Below are 21,691 nucleotides of genomic sequence, written 5' to 3'. Positions count from 1 at the left end.
TTCTGTTCCGTCTCCTTGACGTACTCCTTGACTCCTCTCCTCGGTGTACCATCCACAATCTGATGGTCAGACCGAACGGACAAATGCCACGCTGGAACAGTACCTAAGGTGCTATGTGAATTACCAACAAACAGATTGGGTGGACTTGTTACCTCTTGCAGAATTCGCCTACAATAATACCCCACATGCATCCACCCGACAGACGCCCTTCTATGCGAACTACGGGTACCATCCCCGCTACTTCCCAAACACCTGCACTTCGGTCTCCTCTGTCCCTGCAGTTGACCAGTTCCTTGAGGAACTTCGGGCCGTACAAGACATCCTAAAAGAACAACTGGATTGCGCAAAGAATGCATACAAACATGCTGCAGACGCCGAAAGACAAGCAGGTCCAGTCCTGAAAGTGGGGGATCGGGTCTGGCTATCAACCCAACACTTCAAGACACGTAGACCATGCAAAAAGCTGGATGCCCGCTTCATGGGGCCTTACCTGATTGTTGCCCAAATCAACCCGGTCGCCTATCGCCTTCGCCTACCCCCTGGCCTGCGCATTCACCCGGTCTTCCATCGGTCCTTGCTAGTCCCAGTGGGCCCTACCCATCCCTGGCATGGGCAGAAATTACCTCCACCTCCGGTGCTGGTGGATGGTGAGGAGGAATTCGAAGTCAAAGAGATCTTGGACTCGCGGGTGCGGCGTGGACACCTACAATACCTGATCGACTGGTCAGGGTACGGGCCCGAAGAACGTTCATGGGAAAATGCCAGTGATGTTCATGCACCTGAGCTCGTGTGCCAGTTTCACCATTCTCATCCCACCAAACCCAGACCCCTGGTCCCGGAGGGGGAGCACCCTGGGGAGGGGTGTAGTGTCATGCCCTCGATCTCCGACAGTGAGGAGAAAGGGGAAGCTGTCAACTTTCCAGCCGAGTCAGGAGTGTCTGAGGGGCAGAGCCCGGCTGTCTGCATTCATAAAACGGCTGTGGTAGATCCAGCTAATGATTTAGAGCAGGCACAACAACCTGAGTCAGCAGAAAGCGTGAGAGACCAACCGGAAGAAGAACAATGCAGTGAAACATTGACACCACAACAACGCAGGCGCACTAAATGCAGAACGCAATTAGAATCTATTAGAAGGAGCAAACGCCTCTTGCTGAAGGCTGATAAGCTGTGAGTTATTGCCAGCTGGGAGCTATCGGTTTCCACTATAAATCCTGTCACCAGCCGTCTACTCCTTGCTGGGAAAAAACGTACGTCATTCAGTCGACAGCGTTCAGCCAAGCCGTGAACTTCCCTGGCATTTGGCCAGACCTTGACACCAACCCACCAGACCATTTTTAAGGACAGCGCTGGCGGGGAAAATGTGACGGGGGGACCATAAGAGCACCCTCCCCAGTCCTTAAATATATCCTCCACACCTTCGAACCAGCCGAACTGCCAGACATTCAAACCAGTTCAGAGGCCCATAAAAAGGCCTCTGAACTGGTTTGTGCACATCCCTAGTGGGTGTGCGGCGTGATCTGTGTGCCCAGTACAGACAGAGCAATCAACTGCAGGGGAGGTAGGTTTTTACAGCCTTCCTCCCCATGCACCCTAAGCCCTTTCTCACTGATCATGAAGAAAGGTAACCAGTGTTCTCTCAATGTTTTCATCTGTGTGCACATTGAGTTTTGTTCTGGGTGTTTGTTCAAGGCATCGTGTGCACATGTGCATTCAGAGTGGGGCCTTCCTGATTCAACCTGAGCGGGATCTAAAATTAAATGAGCTGACATCAAAAAACATGTCTGTGCGCACACATGCGTACGACTTAGAGGGAACACTGGTGGTAACATTTCCCTGAAATATGCCCATCCAGCCTCTGCATGAAAATTTCTAGTGAAGAGGAGTCCACCACTGCATGAGGTAGACTGTTCTACTGTTCCAAAAAAATTCTCCCTAATGTCTAGCCTAAATCTGCATCCTTGTAATTCCGGCCAATTGATTCTAATCCTATTCCTTCTGTGTGACAGTCTCTTTGGCTCCTTTCAGCTCTCATTTACCCAGCCTCTTCAATTCCCCCCTGCCCACAAGGCCCAGCTCGCCTTTTCTACCCGTAACAGCCCTCATAGTGTACATTTGCATGTGCTTGTCTGAGTGCATAGCCTGGTTCTACCCCTTCCTGTCTCTAAATTAAGTGGTGGAGTTGGGTTTAGGTGAAACACATGATCGGGATATGGAGATAAAACATACCGTTCTTTAGAGTGAACACTGGGGACCAGGAGTGGAACTCCCAGAAGAGTTTGAACATACATGGCAGATAGAACCTAGAAGAAGAAGAAGAAGAAGAAGAAGAAGAAGAAGAAGATTGATAAGACCCAGAAAGAGAGTAAGAGTTGATCATGCAATGAAGCGGATGAGATGATTGAGCACCTTGTATGTTGTTGTGAGAAAATCGCACAGACATTATAAGGAAAGACACAACGAAGTTGCTGTAATGATCCACTGGAACTTTTGCAAGAATTACAAATTGCCAGCAAGCAAGAATTGGTGGAATCATCTGATTGAGAAGGTCACAGAAAATGAATAGGCAAAAATCCTTTGGTTTTTCCGAATACAAACCAATAGGCATTTAGCACGCGCCTGATCTGACTGTCATCAAGAAGAATTGGGTTAATTGATATTGCAATCCCAGGGGATAGATGAGTCAACGAAAAACATTTGGAGAAAATAACTAAATACAAGGACGTTCAGATTGAAATTGAGCAGCTCTGAAAAAAGAAAACAATAGTGGTCCACAGAGGTGTGCCTCTTTTTCCCTTTCTCTTCCCCCCACCCCACATGAGCTGCCATCACTGGCTTGGTGGCATAGTCTGCGCATGCTCAGCATGGCCTGAGAATGCTGAGCAGACATAGATTTTATGTATTTATTATTCAATATACAGTAATATATTATTTTTCATAAAATTATCCCAAGGTGGTTGGGGGGGGGGTGAATGACATCATATTTTCACTCACCTTAGGCAGCAAAATGTCAGGGTAGTCACCTGTATCTTGTATACAATAAATAGCTATCTTCAACAATATCTTTGGGAGAGGAGAGCTGGTCCTGTGGTAGCAAGGATGACTTGTCCCCTTAACTAGGCAGGGTCTACCCTGGTTGCATATGAATGGGAGACCACATGTGAGCACTGTAAGATATTCCCTTCAGGGGATGGAGCTACTCTGGGAAGAGCAGAAGGTTTCAACTTCCCTCCCTGGCTTCTCCAAGATAGGGCTGAGAGAGATTCTTGCCTGCAACCTTGGAGAAGCCACTGCCAGTCTGTGTAGACAACACTGAGCTAGATGGACCAATGGTCTGATTCAGTAAATGGCAGCTTCCTATGTTCCTACGTTCCATTGCATCATTTGGGGCCCCATGGAGGAGGAGGAACAGCCTCAAATTAAATACACATACAAAGGTATGGAGAAATACATTTGATACATAATAAAAGACATGCAAAAGTATATTAATTGTTACATTATATCTGTATCTTGTTTTTCCTCCAAGGAACGCAGGACAAAATATAAAGCTTTCTCCCCTCCCCTCATTTTATCTTCAACAACCCTGTGAGATAGATTAAGCTGAGACTTAGTGACTAGCCCAAGCCCATTCAGTGAGCTTCATGGTTGAGAGAGGATTTGAACCTGGGTTTCCCTGCTCTGGGTCTGACACTCTAAACACTACATCACACTAATGAAAGATGTGCAGAAGGATATATGCAAGGGGAAACTGCCCATGGATGAAATTACATTGGAACCAGCCCCCTGCTTGACGTAAAGCTCTCACTGGCAACCATCACTGGTGTGAGCTCTATTTTACGTAGGTACCTCCAGATTGGGTGTTTAATCTGGGATTTTAACATTTTGTTCACCACTCTTTACCGGGGATGGTGGGGTGGATAGCACAACATTTTCACCCATCTCTTATCAGCCTGTATTTCCCCCACACTTAAACAATCCCATTTATTAATGGCGAATCTGACTTTTTTCAGAACGGCAGTACAGTAGTGCAATTGCTGCATATGTGGACTGCTTTTCACACAATTGTTCTGTCTTTTTTGAGAGGTGCATACAACAGAGTATAACTAATACAAGAAGGGCGGGGGGACAGGAGAAAAGGGGAACAGTTCTACCATGACTAAATAACACACTGGCTGACATCCAGACCAAAGAAGTGCTCCAGAAAACATGCCCCTGAGGGCTAAGTGACCCTCAGGGAGATATTGTAGGGGGAGTACAGTGGGCTTTGCAGAGGAGAGAGAGAGAGAGAGAGAGAGAGAGAGAGAGAGAGAGAGAGAGAGATGAATATTAACCCTACCTCAAAGAGAATGCTGTGTATTCTTTTCCTCAGTGCTTCCTTAATCTGGATGTCAGCCACTGCAATGAAAGGAACATTGCAAGTGGAAAAGCAGCAACTGGCTGGTTCTACAAGGAGTCTGACTAGAAGTGCCCTCGAACTCACAGAATATTACTGTGGCATTTTGGATGTACTCAGCCCATGGTGATACTGGTGTTATATGCAATCAAGGCAGGTGCTGGTAGCTCTGAGCATGAAAAAGTTTAGGATGCAACTTGCTAATGAGTTGTTTATGATCCCAACAGGTACAAATGGGAATTGCCCATTTTAATAGTCTGTGCATCTCTTGTTTGATGTTTCTAACTTTCTTTTCTAATTAAGCTGGATTTGCTTTGTCATCTGAACTGGTTCTCCTTCCAGTCCTTCTGCTTAAGAATTATCCTTTATTAAATTTCAGCATCCCACTTCCCCCAAGAGACTGACGGTCTCTTATCTGCAGTTGTAGCACATGGATTACTTTTCCTATTGGCTCTGTGGAGTCTGAGCTCTTTATACACACTGCTTGTAAGAACTCAACTGTACATGGTTTGGTGTGTTAAACAGCAGGATTCCCAGTCACCCATAATAAGCAATGCTGGCTTTCCAAGACACATACATTAATCTGTCTCCTTTGTAGCTAGCACTTCTCAACAGTACCAATTTCTCTCAGTCAGTGCTGAATTCAGTTTGATTTACTTGATCAAACTCATGTCTGGCTGTGTCTGTCTACACTGATGCTATGTTGCCAGTACCTCCTCAGGGCATCAGGACATGCTGCTGTGTGGGGTGATTTCAGATTCATTGCTTCAAAGAAGAACAAAGTCTCCCATGAAAAAATAATAGAATATAAAAATTATCTGGCAATAGAAATCCTGCAGTTACCCTGTTCTTGACTGTGAACTGAGCTGGTCTGTCCACCTTCTCTCTCTCCACTTCCTACTGCCTTTTGCACCGGGCATTGCTGTTGTTCCTATCCAGTTTCCACAAATGTGCAGTGATTGCACAATCATCTCCAAGAACTTTAAAAAGAAAAAGAAAAACTAGGCTGAGATAAAGCAGTTGCCTTTCTCTCCGCCTCTGCTCTCTTTTTGTCTTGTGTCTTTGTTATTGTGACCTGAAGGCAGGAACATGTTTTCATCATGCAGAAGCTATAGCTCTCCTCCCTACAGCTGCAGTGATGCTCCCCTGGCAACTGCCTGTTCGGCATCACCACCAGAAAGGTTTGTGGCCAACCACAAAGGGAGAACCAAAATGCCCCCCTCATTTTGGCAGCCAGGTGCAAAACGAGAGGGAGCATATTTTGGTCTAGCCCTCAATCTGACATCATTTCTTCTGCGTTAGGAAATTGGGACTGAAATTGGGACAGTCCCAGTTTCTGATTAAATGGGGTAAACAAGATCCATAGATCCACTCAGTGAGGCTGTTTTTACCCTCAGGCAAAACTGGGCTAACAAAGCCAAGCCTGATCTTGTCCACACATGAGAACTACTGGGATCGTGTCCGATGCTGGCAGTGACTCGGCAGTGACCTCGCGGAGCCGGTAACCCTTTTAAATGGAGCTAAGAGAGCGAACACTTTCTTAACCCCATTTTGCTGATCATCTGCCAGCCCCAGCTGCTTGCAGACAGGGCTGGAAGACTGTGGTGCTCCCGGCTAGCGTCGGGATGAGGCTCCTCATCATGTATTTGTGCAGTGCATTATTGGAGTTTGGGGGGCCTCCTGGCCCCGAAACCTCCCAGTAGCCAATAGCAGCTGGCAAACATCTGACTGAGCAATCTACTCACCCGGCAAGAAGACTGAGATCATCTGTGGGGGAAGTAAATGTTTTAAGGCTTCCTACCCTGCAACATGGAGCCCTTTCTCGGTGATTGTGAGAAAGTGCTCGATAAGTCTGATTAATATACAGGTGAAACTCGGAAAATTAGAATATCGTGCAAAAGTCCATTAATTTCAGTAATGCAAATTAAAAGGTGAAACTGATATATGAGACAGATGCATTACATGCAAAGCGAGATAAGTCAAGCATTAATTTGTTATAATTGTGATGATCATGGCGTACAGCTCATGAAAACCCCAAATCCACAATCTCAGAAAATTAGAATATTACATGGAACCAAGAAGACAATGATTGAAGAATAGAACAATATCGGACCTCTGAAAAGTATACAGTGTACTGTGCTTGATTGGCCAGAAAACTCGCCTGACCTGACCCCATAGAGAATCTATGGGGCATTGCCAAGAGAAGGATGAGAGACATGAGACCAAAGAATGCAGAATTGCTGAAGGCCGCTAATGAAGCATCCTGGTCTTCCATAATACCTCATCAGTGCCACAGGCTGATAGCATCCATGCCATGCCGCATTGAGGCAGTAATTGCTGCAAAAGGGGCCCAAACCAAGTACTGAATACATATGCATGCTTATACTTTCCAGAGGTCCGATATTGTTCTATTCTTCAATCCTTGTCTTCTTGGTTCCATGTAATATTCTAATTTTCTGGGATTGTGGATTTGGGGTTTTCATGAGCTGTATGCCATGATCATCACAATTATAACAAATTAAGGCTTGACTTATCTCGCTTTGCATGTAATGCATCTGTCTCATATATCAGTTTCACCTTTTAATTTGCATTACTGAAATTAATGGACTTTTGCATGATATTCTAATTTTCCGAGTTTCACCTGTAATGGCTACTTGCTCAATAAAATAGAAGTTAGGACTGTGCCAGATGATATTATATTATGTTAAGTATCTTGGACTGATTGTAACTGTGGATTTGTCGATGATAGTTGAAGCTAATTTGGATCCCATTTTTCGAGATATAAGATTGACTTATCTGAATAATGATAATAGTAGTGGAAGAGCCACCATTTCCACCCAGGACCACTCTGCCCCCTCAGAATGAAATGACATCATGATGCAGCATCATTCCCAGGGCATTCTGGGGAGAAACCAGCCAGCACAAGGAGCTCCATTGCTGCTGCTTCTGTCACTGCCACCAACAAAGAGGTGGTATTAAATAAACAAAAAATAAAAGGAAAAAGGAGAGGAGAGTCAGACAGGAATGGTAAGCCACACTGAAACATTGCCATGCTGGGCTACTTCACGGGGGGGACGGGACATTCTGAGGGCTCTGAAGCATGGCTCTGAAACATTCAGAAGCATGAATGTGGACTCTGAACATTAGAAAAACCCTCCTGGGTGTCGCTAAGAGTCGACACTTGCTTGATGGTTTCAATCATCAATCATCTCAGTTTGAAGCCTGCTCTGGGAAGAAAAGAAACAGCTTCAGGAGGTGAGTAAGCTTTTCTAAACAGAATCACATCAAGCCTTTCCCCCCTTCAAACTAACAGGAGGAGGGGAGATTTTGAGGGGCTGGTTTCTCTTTAAAGGATAAGTCCTAGTCTCTGTGTTTGATATTTCCCAGGGCTAACATTTGCCAGGGCTAGTAAACTCCTGTGGTATCCAGTGTTGTTGTTGTTTTGTCCCTGCCTGGAGGGGGTGGAGTCAGCATGGACTGTGGGAGCCCCCACATTCCTTTGAGCCATATCCTGTGTCTCAGTTTGAGAGCATAGTGAACATAGCATAGCAAACAGGGATAGCAAACAGGGCACTGGAGTTTTGCAGGAGTTTAGTGGGAAGTGTGCAGGGGGAGCCTGAAACAAGTCCCTGTGATCACAAGGAGAAGAGAAGAGAAGAGAAGAGAAGAGAAGTACAAATCCCTTCCTCATGTAAGTAACGATCCCTCATATACCTGAGAAAGCCTGTTTCAACAGTCAAATAGCTGACAAATACAGACGAGACCTATCCTTTTAATAAAATATCTCTAAATAGTGTAAACTGCCAAAAAACAAAACAAAAAACAAACCAGTTATGAAGACAGAAAGTCAGAAGGGGAAGGGGACACTTCCCAGTGTGACACAAGTATGACTATTTGATCCACAGGCAGAAGGCATGCATGTGTGCTCAGTGCAAGGAGCTCCTGGCTCTCAGGAAACAGGTTCTTTCCCTTGAGCCCAAGGTGGCGGATCTGGAGAAGCTCAGCGAGAAAGAGAGGCATGCGGACAAGACCTTCAGGGACATAGTATAGGCATCCCACTCCAGGGCTGATAGCTCCTCTGCTGTCAAGGAGAATGAAAGTCTTGGGGAAGGAGGACATTGGTCTGAGGAAGAGGGAAATGCTCCTTTAGAAGGGACCCCTTCAATGGAAGATGAGCCCAGTAGATCCTCCTCCGAGCAGGGGTGTACAAGGTTGGAGTGGGCCCAGAGACAAGATTTTAAAATGGGACCCTCGCTCTAAGTGAGCTATGTATATGTGTGTGTGTGTGTGTATATATATATATAACTGTGTACATGTGTGTGTGTGTGTGTGTGTACATAACACATACACATACATATAACACCTATGTGCCACAATAGAACATCATCTAAATTATTTTTAAAATGGTTTTGTAAATTGTGGATGATACAAGTCATTTAATGGTACTAAAGAAAGACATGCTGTTCTGGTAGCTCCAGGTCTTAACACTCACATCAGTTTCGGCAGATGAATACAACTGAAGGAAGCCCGGGCGGGTGTGCAGCTGGGGGAGTCAGTCATGTGACTTGATTCTGGGGGGACCCCCAAGGCAGTGGGCCCCCAGACAACTGTTTACCCTTGCCATGTTATAATTACGCCCCTGCCTCCAAGGGGTGGGGGCCTCCTTGCAGTGAGCGATTAAATCATTAGAGGTATAGAGTGGTGGGTTTGTGACCTGTGTGTTAAGTGCACGATGACTTGCCTGCCTGGTGTGAAGGTTGCGGACATCACGCAGCATCTAGATAGAATGTTAGACAGTGCTGGGGAGGAGACAGCTCTCGGCACCAGGATTGTGGGGAAATGTAGTTGGTAGGCCCTGGAAGCCAAATTTAGGTTGATAGGGAGCGTATTTGTATCTCTGTTTTGTTTTTAATGTTTTCTGTTTTAATTGTGAGCCATTTCGGAAGGGCGGTATATAAATCAAATAAATAAATAAATAATAAATAATAAATAAATAAACCACATAAAGAGCAGACAGAAGGCTGTGCAAGCTGGTCAAAGAGTCTAAAGGAAGATAGCAGACACCAGGTAAGAGATTCAGCGTATAGGTGCTTATATGCCAACGCCAGAAGCCTCCGAGCCAGGGTGCTGGCGTGCTTGGTTGCTAACACAGAAATAGATAGAGTGGGCACAGCAGAAACATGGTGGAACAGTGAGAATCAATGGGACACTGTTATCCCTGGATATAAACTCTATAGAAAGGATAGGGAGGTGGAGTAGCACTGTAAGTTAAAGAAGGGATTGAATCTAACAAGCTAGAAAAACTAAGAGGGCTGGAGTCCTCCACAGAAACCCTGTGAGTGACAATACAAGGCCTAAATGGAAATGTGCTACTGGGGACGTGATATCGCCCTCCGGATCAAAATGCTGACAGTGACTGGGAGTTGCAGGAGGAAATTAGGGAGGCATCAAGGAGAGGCAGGGCAGTAATAATGGGTGACTTCAATTACCCACACATAGAAGGGGTAAACTCACAGCCGGGTAATGACAAAGAGGTCAAATGTCTAGATATGGTGTATGACTGTACCCTAGAACAGTTGGTCATGGAAACAACAAGAGAGATGGCGACCTTGTACTTAATCCTGAGTGGCACCCATGACCTGGTGTGATGTCAGTGTCATCGGCCCTTTAGGGAAGAGTGTCCATAGTGTGATCAAATTCAGCATACATGCGGGGAGAGAATCACCAAGGAAGTCTAACACAGATACTTTGAATTTCAGAAGAGGAAACTTCTCCAAAATGAGGAGTAGGATGAAAAGAAAGCTGAAAGGGAAAATCAGGAGAGTCAAGTTGCTCCAGAATGCATATAGTTTACTCAAAACCACAATACTAGAAGCCCAGTTAGATTGTATACCCCAAAGGAGGAAAAGTACCCCAAAGTCCAGGAGGATGCCAGCATGGCTAACAGGTAAAGTCAAGGAAGCCACAAAAGGGAAGAAGACTTTCTTCCAAAATTGGAAGGCCTATCCAAATGAAGAGAACAAAAAGGAACACAAACTCTGGCAAAAGAAATGCAAGGTGATAATAAGGGAGGTGAAAAGAGAGTTTGAGAAACATTTAGCTGAAAGCATCAAGGGGAGTAACAAAAACTTCTTTAAATACATCAGATGCAGGAAACCTGCCAGGGAGGCGGTTGGACCATTGGACAATGAGGAATTGAAAGTGAATATTAAATTACTTATTTAGCTTCTCTGCAACCTCCATATCCTTATAGAGGTTGCAGAGAAGCTAAATAAGTTCTTTGCATCTGTCTTCACAGCAGAGGATACTGAGCATATACCTGTTCCTGAACCAGGCTTTTCAGGGATGGAGGCTAAAGGACTGAATCAGATAGAAGTGACAAGAGATGTTCTAAACTGTCTGGAAAAACTGAAAAATTGCAAATAGCCAGGGCTGGATGGCATCCACCCAAGAGTCCTCAAAGAACTCAAATGTGAAATTACCGATCTCCTTGCTAAAATGTATAACTAATAATAAGGGAATAACATCCCTTCAGAAAAACTTCTGAGGTGTGAATTCTGATTCAATGATAGCAAATGAGATTTTTTTCAATTAAAGAACTCTCATGACCCCACTTTCACTTTTTCACACTCTCATTTACTATGAATATCAATCTAGCACACTGCACCTTATGAAGAAAAACCTCAGAAATTCACCAAAATCCAGCCCTCTGCCCAATCACTCTGAAATTGGGGATGGGTGGTAGCCTCCACCCATTAGACACTATCTACCAGCCCATCCCACTCTTTTGGGGCAGATCCACTTTCTGCCCCCAATCTGCCCCAAAGACACCAAAACTTCAAAAATTCCCAAAAAATCAGCCCTTTGTCCAATCTCCCTGAAATTGGGGTGGTAGCCTCCAGCCATTAGGCACTACCACCCCACCCCACTATTCTGCCCCAGGCTCCAATTTCTGCCCCAATCTGCCCCAAAGACATGAAAACTTCAGAAATTCCCCAAAAATCAGCCCTTTGCCCAATCCCCCTGAAATTGGGGTCGTAGCCTGCACCCATTAGGCACTACCACCCCACCCCACTCTTTTTGCCCAGATCCCATGCTATGCCCCTGAACTGCCCCAAAGTCACTAAAACTTCAAAAATTCCCCAAACATCAGCCCTTTGCCCAATCCCCCTGAAATTGGGGTGGTAGCTTCCACCCATTGGGCACTACCATCCCACCCCAAAATTTTGCCCCTGGGCCCTTCCCCCCAATAGATTCAGATTCGGATTCGGATTAAATCCGAATCCGAACCGAATCAAGCGTGATTTGGGTGGCCCATATTCGGGCACAAAACAGAACAGGGGTGATTCGGTTCGGGTCCTGAACCGAATCACCGAAAATCCGAATTGCACACCCCTACTCTGGTGCCCACTTGGCACTTGCTCGCGCGTGTGTGTATATACATAGAGCTGCAGGGGCAGCCCCACTGTGTGTGAAGCTGCTGTTTATTAACAGACCATTAGTCGGGATGTCAGGATGTACAAAGACTGGACATGTGTTGAACTCAATGTGTGAACAGGGCTTCCCTCTCTGTAGGATTATTATTTTTAATCATACACATCTTCAAAACAAAATGATTTTAAATCCCACAACTCAAGAAGAGAACTGGGAACTCTTGGCACCTGGGATACCTCTTCCCCAAATTGTCTCACCTGTTGCCAACAGATCACACACTATACCTGTATATTCTTCTGCTTGCAGTACTTCTGTACTATTGCTAGGAATATTCTGGGCCTCCGAGATCCAAGAGCTGTAACTGAGACAATTTGGTGGCTTGCAATAATTCAAAGTTCCCATTGTGGTAGCAGAACAGAAGTCTCCTGGATTCTGACACACAGCAACAATGACTGAATGAGGTCATTCACAGCTGTGTGTGCTCCCAATTTTTAGTTGTGTTGAAGCAAGTTAGAAGGAAAATCTGGATAGAAATGATTGTGTGGAAGCAAGTTAGGAGGGAAACCTGGTTACATTTTCCTCCTACTTGGCTTCCACACGATTTTCCTCCTACCTGGCTTCCACACAATCACCTCTTACCTTGCTTCCACACAACTGAAAATTGGGCGCACACACAGCTCCCAAACCCAGGTAGAACACAGTTTTTGATTGTGTAAATGACCTCTGAGTGTTTTGGCTTGATAAGCTACAAAAGTAGTTCTCTGAAGTAAGTATACAGAGCACCCTATTCATATGTTTAATGTGGAGCATTGTTTATACATATACTAGACAAACTGTAGCAAAGGCTGCATGGCCTCACAGTCAACCCTTTGAGTCGAAACCATCATGTCCAGGTGCCTGAAATATAATGTTAAAACATTACAGACTAGACAATAATCAGGATTCTTGATACTTTGAACCCCCTCCCAACCCAAATTATGTAGGACAGTTGCGTCCTGGTCAATCGTGTCCCGGTCAATTGCATCCCAGTAATTGGCGTCCCTGGACGTTAGCGTCTGGTTTTTTTGTATCCGAGACATTTGTGTCCCTAACCCAGAGGATAACTAATATTTCCATATTAGATTTCATAAAAACAATTTTATTAATTAAAAAAGAGATTGTTGCATGCATCAAAATTATTTTTTAAGTACTCAAAAAGTACTTAAGTGTTGTGGGCAACCCCTCGTAATGATGGAAGGCGCTTATTGATATTTTTATTTCTGGGGGTTGGACAATAATCCCTCTTTGGTAGTCAATTTTTTTCTTTATGGCCATAGCTTTCTTCCTTGAATAGGCGGTCATATGTTTCTTTAGTCTTATTGGGTAGAAGAGCAAATACACGGGGAATACTGAATGCACCATCTTGGATATCGATGCAATACAGTTGATAGTAGATTTGTGGGCAAATTTTGAAAGTGCCATCTGCTGCCCAATTCTGAAATCGTGACAAGTCATCCAAACCCTTTTCTGAAGCAAAGATGAGCATTCTATTTTCATAATTTATGCCAGTATCAATTGCAAGAAACCTTTGTCCTGTTGGGAGAATACAATATTTTTTCTGGTATTTCATAATTACATCTTTGGTTTGGTATAGGCAGAGCATTTTGTGCTTTCTGTCTCCAGCGACTAACATTTCTCCCCATTTCTCCCCAGACAGAGGGCATTTCTGCCATTGAAAATGCATCATGTTTTGACAAAATTGTTCCAGTGAGATGTCTGGTTGGTTCTTGTGAGGATATCGCAGTTTCTTTCAACTCTGAAATCGATTCTTTTGCTCTCATTGCAGCAGCACAAGAACCATGTTTATGCTCATTAATTTGTTTTGTTACTACATCGCTCTCGGTATGAACTCTTGCTTTGCAGTATCATACCACACATCTCCAGTACGTTTCCGTGCCAGCAGCATTTTTCTTATGATAGTGATAGCTATAATTTCCGTCATCAACAAGTACAGTATGTTTCCACCTATGCTTCATTCCACGAGCTTAGTTCCTAAAAAAAATTACACAATAGGGAATGTTTAACATATATAAATCTTGACTGATCAGAACAGTGCTGAACTCACAAGGAGAATGAAGTTGGTTGGTTGAGACAGCTCCCACCCTTTGTTTTCTAATCATGCCACACACATGTGGGGATTTGTTTATAAGTAGCTCAGTCACAAACGAGGCACCCATCATGTGCCTACAATTACACTAACTGATTAGACAGGATAAGCGGCTTAACATATATATATAACATGTGGTTTGCTTATAGTTGGGTTAGAGATGCAAATGTCCGGGATGCAAAAATAAAACCCAGATGCAAACATCCAGGGATGCCAATGACCTAGTACCATTTTGAATGATTCCTATAATTTGCATGTTTTCGTTCAGACCCAATTTCCAAACATTCACATAATGTTGATTGTTTAAACTTTTGACAATGTGGTAGCAGGGGAAATGTGAATAGGCATAACTGGTGGGATCTAGAATTGTGGGCAGAGGAACACAACAACATCGTTGTAGGTAGTTTGGAGGACACAACGGGTAATTTGAAGGACACAGAAGCTCCAGACCTCTATAACATTGGATCTTTTTGCAGCTACTGCTTTCATGATTTCAAATGTATCTCCAAAACTATGAGGGACAGAATCTTTCTTTATTTTAAAATGAAAACTGGAACTGGCAAAGGCTGTCACAAAGTTCTTACATTGATCTTTCTCACTGAGATGGATTATTATGGGTGAGATGTGCAGTCAGGATGAGCAGGATACCTTTCTATTACAAATAGAAGACTTATTTGTACACTGTGCCAGATATTAAACTCTCTGTGAAAGTCCTCATACTTGGGACTGCAGAAGGCAAAGAGAAGGCAAATAACAATATTTAGCTTATTTCTAAAAGTAGATATCTCCCAAAGAGATTTTACTTATTGAGATTAGATTTGCCAGTCACTTTGGGCCAGAACCAAAGTGGTAAAGAACTACAGTCCATTGCCCCCACTGGAAACCATACATTATGTCTTGTCATGTTCACAGGTGGCTTCAAAAGCCCTGAATCCAGTCCCAGTCCACTTTGTCACGAGGGGAAGTTCTGCATCTTTTCAGCTTGGTGACCATACTGATAGGAGATACATATTTTGAAAACTAATTCTGAGAGGTTTTAGGTCCAGGGTCTTTAGCATTCTGTGGGAGTTCTACTTAATAGTCTGCTGGCACACAACCATGCTTGATCAAAATAGTCAAAATGAAATTTCTTCCTCTCTGGAGTGCCACCATAATAAAAGCAGAGAAAAAATGGGAACAATGAAAAGTTTACATGCTGCAATGAAAATACAGTAACCAGATCTCATTCAGCCAGTCACTCAAATTCCAAACCTTAAATTTTAACCCAGAGTGATATTTCTTAGGATGAGTCTGGCATGAGGTATCCATTGTATATGTGAAAACTCATCCCAACCTAACTCTCCAGCAGCACTTTATAGTACCATGTGCAAATAATAGGGCTTTTGCTTATCCAGGCCAAAGTATTTCTGTATTGTACATCCAATGTACTATATATGGTTATCAATGACTGTAACTTTTGATATACAAAAAGTTAATTCTCATTCTTATATTTGTTTCTTGTTGTACATCTTTCAGCTGTACGTGCTGTGTCAAGCTAAAGTCTCCACCTTCTCTTTTACCACAAGGGGATTTGCTCCTTGCTACTTTCCATCATGTGACACCCAATCATTCAAGAATTGGAAAAAAGAAGTAGTAGTAGTCTTCATATGGTCCACCAGTTCCCTTGAGGACAACTGGGTGTCCTCTGCAAATTACAATGGAGACAACCGCTCAGTTTTCTTGCTAACATAACTCACACTCAGATCTAGCCTTTTAAGTATGTACTGATATTAAAGAGGGTGTGCGTGCTTCGGGTGCATATGTTTTTGCTCTAAAATAATCACAAGCATATTTTGTTCTCATGATATTCCTTCAATAGCAAAATCTTCAATCGCACCCATTGAAATGATGTCAGCATTAGCAGAAAGGCTCACGTCCTTATCAAAACTATACTGTGACTCATCAGCTTCTTGACTGTGAATATCAGACACAGCAGGTTCAGTACAGGGTTGGCTAGTAGGAGGGTCTGGATGCTGAACATCTCGTTGCCAGTCTGATGCTGGTTCCAAGAGTGCTCCTTGCATTAGTGATGCAGGTTCCAAAAGGTGAGAAGGAGATGCTAGGACTGGAACAGATGAAACTCTAAGAGGAAGCGCAGTGGGGTACAAAACATATGGAGAAGAGAGAATCTCTGAACAGGGTGTTTGAGACAAGTTTCTTTTTGAAGGAGGAATTGATATTTGAATATATTTTCCACTTTCTGGATCATAAAATGTCTTTAATTGAATGGGTAAATCTACAATAAAATACTCTCCTGAGTCAGGATCCTGAAGGAGTTTACGCTGAGTTGCAGGTAAAGAGAGTGTGGGACTTAATGATGGAATGGGGTGAGATTCTGTCAAGGGTGAATTAAAGCATACTGGAGAGTGTGGTGAAGGGACTGATGAAGAGGGTGCAATATCGCCATAGAGCTGTTTGGGTTCAATCTGAATCTTTTTCTGTTGTGCCTCTGTCTTTCTCCTCCGACTTGCCAATTTCTTTGCCCGCCGTAATGCCTTTTCTGTTTTTGGTGGTACGGCAGGGGGTTTAGCTGCTGTCTTTGCCATTCGACACATCAGCTGATGCCTCTCATTTGTTACAGGAACACTTTCAACATCTCCAGAGAGTTGACTTGTCTGCATAGGATCACATGTTTCCATGGCAAAAGGGTTATCTCTGCTCTCGGTTATCCTGTGGAACGAAGAGGAATTTGCTATCTTTGCAGCCTGTGTTGTGCTGCAGGTAGCAGTTGTATCCGACAATGGACTTGTGAAGGCAGACTGCACTGTGCTCTCTGACCTTGGACTTGGTATAATGGAACTTACTAGGATGCCTGATGTAGCTAATGCATCTTCAAAAGCATCACTGGAAGAAGGAGAACATGTCTGGTTCTCTGATACCATGGGAGAGTTTGTCTCCTGAGTGATTATTTTTTTTACACAAGAACCACCTCTGCCTTTAGATAAGAGATTATTCTTAAAATAGTTTTCCTTTTCTCTTGTAGACCTTTGCTTATTTTGTCCTGAGTCAAATTTGAGGCAAAGATTTAGCTGACTGGCAGAACTAGGCCTCACTTTTCCAGCTCTGGACTTTTCTTTCTCTTGGGTCATTCGTTTCTCATTGCATTTCTCATCTTTATGTAATAACATTGCGGTATTATTAGCTCCTTCATCATCTCCCATGTAGTTCTGTAGTTCTTCTCTAAGGGTACATTGTGCTGCTAGGTGGGGTTTTTCTGGCACTTGAGAGCTCACATTTGCTGGGATGGACTCATCAGCATTTCGCTCAGTTGCTGCATCCCTTGCATGCTGCTGGTTTCTATTTCTTGTCCAGTCTATCTCTTGAAGATTTTGGGTGGCTTGAATTGGCACATATGCCTGTTTTTCCATCTCCATATGACTGCCAGGAATGGCATCTTCACAGGACAATGATCTGAGCAAGGGCAGCTTGACTGCTTTTATCACAGGGGATGACCTGAATGTGTTGTCTTTAATCATGAATAAATTGGGCTTGAATGAACTTGATGATGTGGGTGTCAGTGGCTCTTCTGATTTGCCTTCTGATACAGAATCCACGCTTTTCCATCTTTCTGTTTTCTTCTCCTTCATCACTCTTTCTTCTAACATATTCACATGTTCACTCTGCTCTTCCTTCCGTTCACACTTTTCATATGTATTTGAGCAACAGTTGCTAAGGTTATAGTCATGTTGTTCCTCCTTCCTGCCTGCCTTTTCTATTTCTTTGCTACTTAGCTTTTCCTCGCCACACACCTCCTCCTGACTTCTCTGGCTTTCTTGAAGACATGCTTTCTGAAACAGTTGCATTAGAGAAAATGACTCCTCATGAAAAGGCTGGTCTAATATGGAAACAAAAGAATGTTCAGAAGAGGAGCTAGGGCTCTTTTTGCCTCTGTGTTCATTCCCAGTTGCTGGACAGATATTATTCACATTTTCTTCAGCTGTGAAAAATAAGTTTGGGCAGATCTGGGATTCCATATCAGCATTCTGACTTGGAACAACTTTTTTATTTTTAGAACCCTGTAAATGGACATTATGTTTGCACACTTCCTGCTCAGATTTGTATGAAAAAGCATGTTGACTTACAGTGTATTCATTTGTGGGGAGTTCAGTCACAGAGACCATCTCATAGTCCTCCATGCCCACATAATTATCTTGCCATATATTATTTCTGCTTTGGTAACTTGAAGTGTCTTCTTTTGAGTAAGGTGAATTCAAAATCAGATAATTGTCAGTGGGGTGACCATTTGAACTGGTGACACTGTCCATTTCCTTGGTGCTGTCCATTTGTTCAGAAGCTTTTGTCATCAGACCTTTTTCATCTTCTTCTATCGATTTTTTACTGCTCTCTTCTAGCAAATTGGCTGCTATAATATTTGCTTTTATACTGCCCTGTTCATTTATCTTTTTGTCTTCAAGGGTTCTTAGGAGAGGAGAAGGACTATAAGTGCTTTTGACACGTTTTCGAATATCCTTCAGGTTAAATAACAAACTTGGTGCTTTAGACTTATAATTATTCTGAGAATTATAAAGTGTTCTCTCCTCAGATTCTTTGGCTCCTCCAGCCTCAGACATGGGAGATGTTACGGGCAATAACAGACTATCTGATGATTCTTTTTCTTGCTTGGGTAGTATAACAGGAGTTAAAAGTTTTGTGATATTGAAAGAAGAGACATCAGATGAAGTTATGTGTGAATCAGCTGCAGCCATTTCAGCCAAAGGAGTGACAGATAGATTTCTGTGCAATGAATCTTTCATTTGTAGTACTTCAGTAACAGTATCCTCTGTCACCTCCATTCCCCTAAAGGTACTACTCCTTTGTCTCCTCCAGGGTGGGCAAACATTTTCCAGGGAAAGCTTGAATTCTGAATTATTAGTCTTTTCTGTATCTGTATCCATGCAGTGGAATACAGTTTCTGATGGAACAGGGACCAGAGGCAGAGATGGTGGTGGAATAGGAGCCGTGATGATGGGTAACGGTGAAGTAACAACCTGAGGAAGCACTGTTGGTGGAAAAGGGACTTGGGATGCAAGGGATGGTGGCACAGGAATCCTGGACACTGATGCTGGTAGACCAGAAACTGGGGATATCAATGTTTGTGCAACATTCTCTTTGGTTATAGATAGTGGCGGAAAAGGTCTCTTGGATACTGGGGAGAGAGAGGCTTGGGATAGAGGCTTTTTGGGAAAGGCATCTGATAAGAAATCCTGTTCTACAATTACAGGAGCAGTGACCTTGATGGGAGATGTTTTGTGTTTACATGTTTGGGATTCTTTAAAGAAAGGTGTTTCTTTAGAGTATGTAAGGTTCTCTTCTTTGGGTATGATTTCAGTAGAGCCCCCCATTTCAATCAGTTTTTTATGATGTGTATTCCATGATTCAAAGGCGCTGTTTTCACTGTGAAGAAAATGGCCCTTTCTAGATGACTCCTTGGCTTTCCCTGTTATGTTTTTCACTCTATGTTTAGAAACAGTGGAGACAATGGATTTAAGTCTATTCGAAGAGTCTGCCTGAGAAGGATAAAAACTATCTGGACCTTGATAGACCAGATCCATTTTGTTGTGTCTTTTATGCCTCTCATGTCTGCCACCTGCATTTGCCACATCTTGGCATGCATTGGAAAATTCAGAGAGTTCCTTATGGATGTTTAAAATTGTTTTGCCATCCCAGAAAGCTAGGTTGTCTGCACAAATTAACTGAGGTCTTGGCAAACTATTTTTAATTGGCTGTTTAAAAATAGCGGCTGAATCTTGGTTTTCAGCTTTATCAAAGGTCTTTATCAAGGAGGACACTTTTGAGGTATGTTTGTAATTGCGCAGACCCATTGGCAAACCCAGCTTTCTCCTTTGGTTTGGAGTACTGTTTGTAACAGCCTTTTTATCTTCATCCTTTAGTAAGTGCAGGAATGTTGAATGCCCCTCAGTTTTTGACAAGAACTTGTTAGAGACAGTATTTGGGCCTTGGAAGAATTTACTAGAGAACTGATGGGAAATCTTAGGTGAAACAATTGGATCAGATTCTGTGTAAGATGTTTCAAGCTCAGCCACACACAGGCTTTTGAAGGCTCGGTCAGTGAGGTTGCAGACCTCTCGATCTGTATCATCTAGGAGGCTTCCAAGGCTGGATGAGTCACTATGTCCATCTGTATGTTTCTTATTCCCTTGCATTGTCCATATGAATCATGAAAAAAATTATCAGAACAATGATTTCATATATAAAAATAGGTAGATGATTATCTTGGCTACCATTTCTCAGCCATGTTCAATGTCCTTTGGTGAATGTCTCCTCTAGAATGTGCTACTTTATTCTCCTTTTATCGTACGGAAGCACAAAATGGGGCTTTCTGCTCTGTAAATTGAATACATATAAGATAATTATTGTACTAACACAGATACAGCACAGTTCTACATGGACTTACTCTTTTCTGTCATCTCTTCCACACACTTCCTAAACATCAGCAAAATGTCTATCACCATATCTAATAATGAAATTGCCTTTTGGAGGATCTTCATACAGCTGAACATTACAACTATCATTGTCTAAAGGTATATAACTTGCAGGATGTGTTCATGCATGTGCTCTAACACTGTTTTTGGTAAGGTCATTGTGCTGGAACATACTATAGGAACAGGAGAATGAGTACATGAGAGTGTGAGTGTTGCCATAGTAACCAGGCAATGAAATGTTTGGGGGGGGAGGGATCTAAATAAGGACAGTTGGTCAGGAGAAAACAGTTGGAGTTGGAGCTGAGGATTATTTATTTATTTATTTATTTGATTTGTATTGATTTGGCTCAGGGTGATTAGGAGTGAGAGGTTGGACAGAGCATAGCAGAGAGATGGTTTATGTGATCTGAACAAGAGAAATTGTTTAGGGGTTTGTGTGAGACTTAAGTGGTGAATGTGTGGAGACTGAGGAATTAGTGGTACACTGGGGCAGTGCTCTAAAAGTATGGGAGTGTTAAGCCTGGGAAAGAAACCTTGAATGTGAAAGGTGCCCAGAAGTTAAACTTCCTGGTGGGTCTGAGTTGATTCACTAAGTCTGCAAACCAAGTTTTATTTATTTATGATATCCCTCCCAGTTATATCACCTCCCTAAATGTTACATTTTATCAAGAAGGAAAAACCACTCAGAGAGTTAAACAGCTGACACACCTAGCAACTTTGTAGAGAGGTTTATGTGCCCTGCCTTGCAGAGATCTTTATTCCAAGCAGTTGTAAACAATAAACTTATTGTTTTTGTTCTACACAGCAAGTTTTGTTTCATTTGTACATTGAACATATATGCCTATCCTGCACTCATGAGGCTACATAACCAAGGTGCTGAGGACTGAGAGCAGGGTAATAAGTGGTGGCAGAGAAAATGCCCAGAACCTGGAGAGCACTATCAGATCCCTCAGGGGATCCAAGCAGAAGGTTTCAAATTCCCTCCCTGGCTTCAAGTTAGGGCTGGGAGAGATTCCTGACTGCAACTTTGGAGAAGCCATTGCCAGTCTGTGTAGACAATACTGAGCTAGATGGAGCAATGGTCTGACTCAGTATATAGTAGCTTCCTGTGTTCCCAAGGGTAAATGTGAATTGGACACCAAATGTAGCTCTAACTGCTTCACCTCTGTTGTGCCTTGTCCAGGAATCTTCACTGTTTTTCAAGAAGAGGCAACTTTGGTAAAGCAACAAAATAAAAAC

The 21,691-nt window shown here is 43.1% G+C and overlaps 1 protein-coding gene across 7 annotated transcripts in view; it reads right to left on the bottom strand.

Moving 5' to 3' along the window:
- Positions 1–12,606: 12,606 nt before the first annotated feature.
- The window catches only part of C3H10orf71 (chromosome 3 C10orf71 homolog), a 50,266-nt gene continuing 41,181 nt past the window's right edge, over positions 12,607–21,691 (bottom strand). For 6 of the 7 annotated variants that reach the window (XM_053309314.1, XM_053309313.1, XM_053309315.1 and 3 more), the window contains one exon: positions 12,607–20,354. In XM_053309314.1, coding sequence (XP_053165289.1) covers positions 15,809–20,173 — 4,365 coding nt within the window. In that variant the 5' untranslated portion in view covers positions 20,174–20,354 and the 3' untranslated portion in view covers positions 12,607–15,808. The remainder of the gene's footprint in view (positions 20,355–21,691) is intronic. The other variant, XR_008319425.1, reaches the window with a different exon arrangement.

Source organism: Hemicordylus capensis, chromosome 3 (genome assembly GCF_027244095.1).
Source record: "Hemicordylus capensis ecotype Gifberg chromosome 3, rHemCap1.1.pri, whole genome shotgun sequence".
In the NCBI taxonomy this organism is placed as follows: domain Eukaryota; kingdom Metazoa; phylum Chordata; class Lepidosauria; order Squamata; family Cordylidae; genus Hemicordylus; species Hemicordylus capensis.
The sequence above is the reverse complement of the archived record's forward strand: the minus strand, read 5'-3'. Positions and strand labels throughout refer to the sequence as shown.